General features: G+C 58.9%; 1 protein-coding gene across 1 annotated transcript in view; it reads left to right on the plus strand.

Annotated features, from left to right (window-relative positions):
- Whrn (whirlin) overlaps window positions 1-3,298 on the plus strand; it is a gene marked incomplete at its 5' end in the record, with an annotated part of 85,546 nt that extends 82,248 nt beyond the window's left edge. Inside the window, 4 exons of the mRNA XM_015492092.2 lie at window positions 197-275; window positions 1,058-1,386; window positions 2,017-2,139; window positions 2,476-3,298. Of these exons, the coding sequence (XP_015347578.2) occupies window positions 197-275; window positions 1,058-1,386; window positions 2,017-2,139; window positions 2,476-2,658 (714 nt within the window). The remainder of the gene's footprint in view (window positions 1-196; window positions 276-1,057; window positions 1,387-2,016; window positions 2,140-2,475) is intronic.
- Between the last annotated feature and the right edge of the window lie 1,965 nt (window positions 3,299-5,263).

Consider the following 5,263-nt stretch of genomic DNA (forward strand, 5'->3'; position numbering starts at 1 on the left):
GGGGGGGGGGGGGTGCTGTGGGGAGAGGAGCCAGGATTGGTGGATTCTCCGCTGCTGCCTCAGGGCCTGGCACTGAGCAGGGGTGTGCACGTGATCAGAGCCAATAGCTGTGCTCCTGAGCCCTCCCATGGGCCAGCCACTGTCCCGGGGCCTTGCCTACACCACCAACCCACTTAACCCCTGGCAGCCCTGACAGGAGAGTACTGTCATTGCCCCCATTTTACTTGTGAAGAGACTGGGGTACAGCCAGCAGCTGTTGAGCCGGCCAGTCTGGCGTGAGTCTTCTCTCCTGACCGCCCGCCTGCTCGCCGTCTTCTGGTCTTTGTGATAACTCCCAGCACAGGCCTCCTACCCCTGTGTTGGGGGCTCAGAGAGGCTAGGATCCTGGCCAGCGCCTGCCCAGCTGGTCCCTGGGACTCAGACCTGACCCGCCCACTCCAAGCGCATTCTTAACCTGGAGTGGCAAACTCTGGGGCCATTAGGGAAGCAGCCTGGTGGCCTGAAGAGCCAGAGGGCTTACTTCTGCCACTTAGCTCAAGCCCCACTGGGGCTGGGATTCAGGCCAGGTGTGGCAGACCATCCTTTTTTTTTTTCCTTGGGAAATTAAAAACTTATATATTTTTAACATGAAATGTTCTAATATTTTTTTGCTGTTTTGCAGTCCTGGGGATGGAACTCAGGACCTCACACATGCTAGGCAAGCACTCAACCACTGAGCTACATCCTTAGCCCCACCCCATCTTGTTTTAATTTTTGAGACAGGGTCTAAGTTGCTGAGGCTGGACTCGAACTTATGATCCTCCTGCCTCAGCCTCGTGAGTGGGTGGGATCACCGGCATGCCACCACACCCTAATTTGGATACATAGTCCCTCATTACAAATAAACAACAAAACCAAGCAGGCAACCTACGTTCGAGGGCTGAGTTTGTCTGCTGACCTGTTTTAATCATTATACTAGTGGCTGAGAACTGGGAGGTGAGCAGATGTCCCCAGAGTAGTGACCTTCAGGCCAGGACCTGTTGGAGAGCAGAGGGTCCAGGGGAGGAGGAGCGGTGAGGAGTGTCCTTGCCCCTTCCCCCTCCATCCCTTCCTTCCTCCCTCCAGCTTTGCCTGGAGAATTCCCCCCGCCTTCCAGCCTTCAGCTCCATTACCACCTCCAGGAAGCCCTCTCTGACTGCTGCCATCCTCCTGTCCCTACCCCCAGCAGCCTCCACGCTCTCCCAGCTCTCGGACAGCGGGCAGACTCTTAGTGAGGACAGTGGCGTGGATGCCGGGGAGCTGGAGGCCAGTGCCCCAGGCAGAGGCAGACAGATGGCTTCCACCAAGAACAAGAGTAGCAAGGAGCTGCCGCGGACGGAGAGAGGCACCGAGGGGGCCACCAAGCCGGTGAGTGGGGGTATGGTGCCGAGGTCAAGAGGAGGTGCCCAGGTGCAGAATGGGAGGCCCAAGGGACAGGGTGCAGCTTGCAGGGACCACCGAGGAGGCGGTGAGTGCCAACACCGGAGAATGGATATTCAGAGGGGCTCCCCGGGAACCTGGAGGCACGTTATAAATCCCACCTTTGCCCCCGCCCAGGGTGACTGAGTGCTGAGGCCCAGGGTGACTGAGTGCCGAGGCCCTGGGTGACTGAGTGCCGAGGCCCTGGGTGACTGAGTGCCGAGGCCCAGGGTGACTGAGTGCTGAGGCCCAGGGTGACTGAGTGCTGAGGCCCAGGGTAACTGAGGCTGGTCCGGGACCTTTGAGGGGAGTCCCCTCTGCTCTGACATGTCATGGGGGCTGAGACAGGCCTTGGGGTCAGACAGCCTGGACTCCAGTCCCTGCCACTCTGGGCAGTCTGAGGTGAGCCCCAAGGTTTGCAGGGACTCAGGAGCCGAGGACACCCAGTGCACACTGCAGGCTCCCCACACAGGATGGAGTCTGAACCCTGTTGGCCCAGGGGTGTGTTCTGGCCCAGCCCTGTCCCCGGCCAGGCCTGTCCACTGAGAAGGCCTGCGGTCACCTTCCTTACACCTGCAGCCTGGACTCCTGGAGCCTACGTCCACCCTGGTCCGCGTGAAGAAAAGTGCAGCTACCTTGGGCATCGCCATCGAGGGTGGCGCCAACACACGCCAGCCCCTGCCTAGGATTGTCACCATTCAGGTACACCTGAGGGTCCCTGCTGACCATCTTTCTACTCCTGACAGCCCATGTCTCAGGATCCCTGGGGAATTGCTACCCCGAGATGACAGCATCCAAGGACAGCCCCTGCCCAGGCACTGGGACTCCTTGAGGTATCGGGCTGTGGGCAGGACAGCAAGAGGACATCGACCCACTGGACCAGGCCCAGGAAGCTCGCCTCACCTGTGCTGGGTGGCAGCAGAAGCCGGGGGGTGGCTTCTGGTTGGCAGTGTCAGGCTGCGCAGGGGGTGGTCAGAGCCAGGCCCGCCTAACGCTCAGGTGCCCCATGTGACCCCTGCCCTGTGTCTCACCCTGCAGCGAGGCGGGTCAGCCCACAACTGTGGGCAGCTCAAGGTGGGCCACGTGATCCTGGAAGTGAATGGGCTGACGCTCCGGGGCAAGGAGCATCGGGAGGCTGCCCGCATCATCGCCGAGGCCTTCAAGACCAAGGACCGTGACTACATCGACTTCCTGGTCACCGAATTCAATGTGATGCTCTAGGGGCCGAGGCCTAAGGGCCTCCCACTACTGCCCAGCCCCGGGTCCCTCCCCTGTCCTGCCACTCTCAGGCTCCTCGAGGGGGAGGGGCTGCGTGGCCTGGGTGGCAGGAAGGCGTCCCCACTCCCTCCCGGCCCACTGCACCAGAACTGGGAGAAAAGAGAACTGGGCAAGGCCGACAGATGGCAGGGCAGAGTTGGGGTGCCGGGGACCCGGTGGGCGCTCAATATGAGAGGTTCTGGGAAGGAAGACAGAAGAGGAAGGGCAGAGTGCCTGCTTCCATTGGCTGGAGGGTGGCACTCCTGTCCCCAGCCAGCTAGCACCCAGCCCACCCCCAGATGCCTGAGCCTCTGCAGCAAGGACACAGGAGACCTCGGACACGGCTTCCTGCGGGGCATCTTGCAAGACCTTCAGTGCCACAAACAAGCATCAAGCCCGCCCCCCACTCACACCCTTCCTCCTGGCTCCTCTCCCCACAGTATTTATTATTTATTTCCTCCCCGCACTCCAGGGGACCCCACGGCCCCAGCTTCCCACCCCCCCAGCCTGTCCTGGAGGCCTTGCAGATGACCAGCAGGGTCAGTGTATTTATATACAGAGCTTACGACTTTAATTTTTCAATAAAGAAATCTGAACAAGGTTAGGGCCAGAGTGCTGTGTGGTCGGCCTAGGTGGCTGGGTTCTGAGTGCTCGATGTGGAGGGGTACGCAGGACAGGTGGAAAGCACCACGCAGGGCCACCTTGAAACCCCTGCCCCATGGCTTAGTCTTGGATTCATGGCGGGGTGGGCAGGGGCGCCCGAGCCTCACCTGCATCTTGAAGCACCTTCCTTGAAGGTTTGAGGATAAAACTTAAGTGTGTAGAGATCATATTTTTAGAGTAAAACAGGCATAGCATGATGCAGAACCCAGCAAGCACGGATTTCTGGCTGCAGGTCGGCTCCCCTGGAAGCTGACTCAGCCCAGGATTTACATGCAAGTGATTCATTAGGGAGCTGCTCCCAGGGGGAGCAGGACAGGGACAGCAGGAAGCCAGGGGATTGGACATTTCAGTCCCCAGAGGGCAGCTTCCGCCTTACCCACCGGGACCCTGGAGTGTAAGGGAGACCTGCAGTGGTAGCCACTCAAGGCAGGGCTGGGCTTCTGTGCCTGCCGGTCCTTGGGCGAGATGGTGAACACCCAGTCACCTCTGCTTTCTCCTGCCCGCTCGGGCCCAGCAGTTCAGCAGTCAAGGGCAGTGGGTATTGGAGGCTCAGGTTGGGGAGGATGAAGGAAACGGCACAGGGGCTCAGGGCCAGCCCCAGTGCCCATTTTCTCCTGTCCAGGAACTGTCTGGTGAAGGAAAGGTGTAAGAAGTCCTACTTTGCCTAGCCCTTTGTCCAGAGCTCGGGGTGGTGGGGGGGTAGTTATGGGGCACTGGTTCCAGGGTCTTGTTTGAAATCCTACTCTTAGCTGTCCCCGTTCCCTTTCCAGCTGGGCAAACCACCTGAGGCTCCAGCCCTTTCAAGGGGCCTTGTTTGCCCTTTTTCTCCCACAGGGTCTGTTACACTGTCCCACTTCAGGGGTGCCAACCCCACGGTCACAGGCAAGTTATTTCACCTGAGCCCCGAGGGTCCTATAATATATGGTGGGCTGAATAATAGCCCCCCCAAAGAACTAGGTCCCCACTCCTGGAACCTGGGAGCAGCACCTCAGCCAGCAGTTGCAGATGTGGTGAAGTTCAAGTCCTAAGTTGGGGAAAAGGTCCTGGAGCATCCAGGTGGGCCATTGTCATCAGTGTCCTTTTAAGAGAGAGTCACAGGGACATTTGATGCAGAAGAGGAGAGGGGCTGGGCTGAGGGAAGCAGGTGGAGCAGAACCCTTTGAAGATGAAGGATAGACTCAGGCGCTAAGGGGTGCTGGCGGCCATGGGCAGCCAGAAGCCAGATGCTTCTCCCTGCAGAGAACCCACCCAGTGGTCCTGACTTTGGACTTTTGACCTGTCTGTCTTTATAAGAGAACAAATGCATGCTGTTCAGAGTCACCAAAAGCGGTAGTTGTCACAGCAGCTGAAGGACACTGATACCGTGGGGACAGTGCCACTTCCCTGCAGGGGAGGTGGGATGCGGTGTAGGGCTCAATTTCTGGACCAACATTGGCCCTGCGGGGAGGATTCCAGGAGCCGCTGGCCTTGTGAATGCCATACTTCCGGGGCCCAAGCCCTGGTGTGTCTACGCTGAATGGAGAGCTCCAAGGTCACTGGTTAGCAATGGAAACCTGAGGTCAGTCACTGACCTGCTCTGTGAACTCCAGCACGGGTGGTGATGTCCCTGCCTTGAATCCACCATCTCCTTACTTGGTCGAACCGTCAGAGAACAGAGGGACAGACCCCTCCAGAATTCCTGGGCCTGACTCTAGTGCTGCTATTTGTTGGGTGTGTGGATTTCTCCCTGCTGCAGGTCTCTAAACCCAAAAGCTGCATTTCAAGTGGTTTGGAAAGGTCAAATTGCTCAAGGCACACAGCTAGGAAGGGCAGGTTTGGACTTGGTGGCCTGAGGCCCAGGCCTGCTCTTTCCACAACACAAAGGCCCAGGACAAACACCTGCCCTGGTGTCCCCCCCCCCCCCCCC

Source organism: Marmota marmota, unplaced genomic scaffold (assembly GCF_001458135.2).
Source record: "Marmota marmota marmota unplaced genomic scaffold, marMar, whole genome shotgun sequence".
NCBI lineage: Eukaryota > Metazoa > Chordata > Mammalia > Rodentia > Sciuridae > Marmota > Marmota marmota.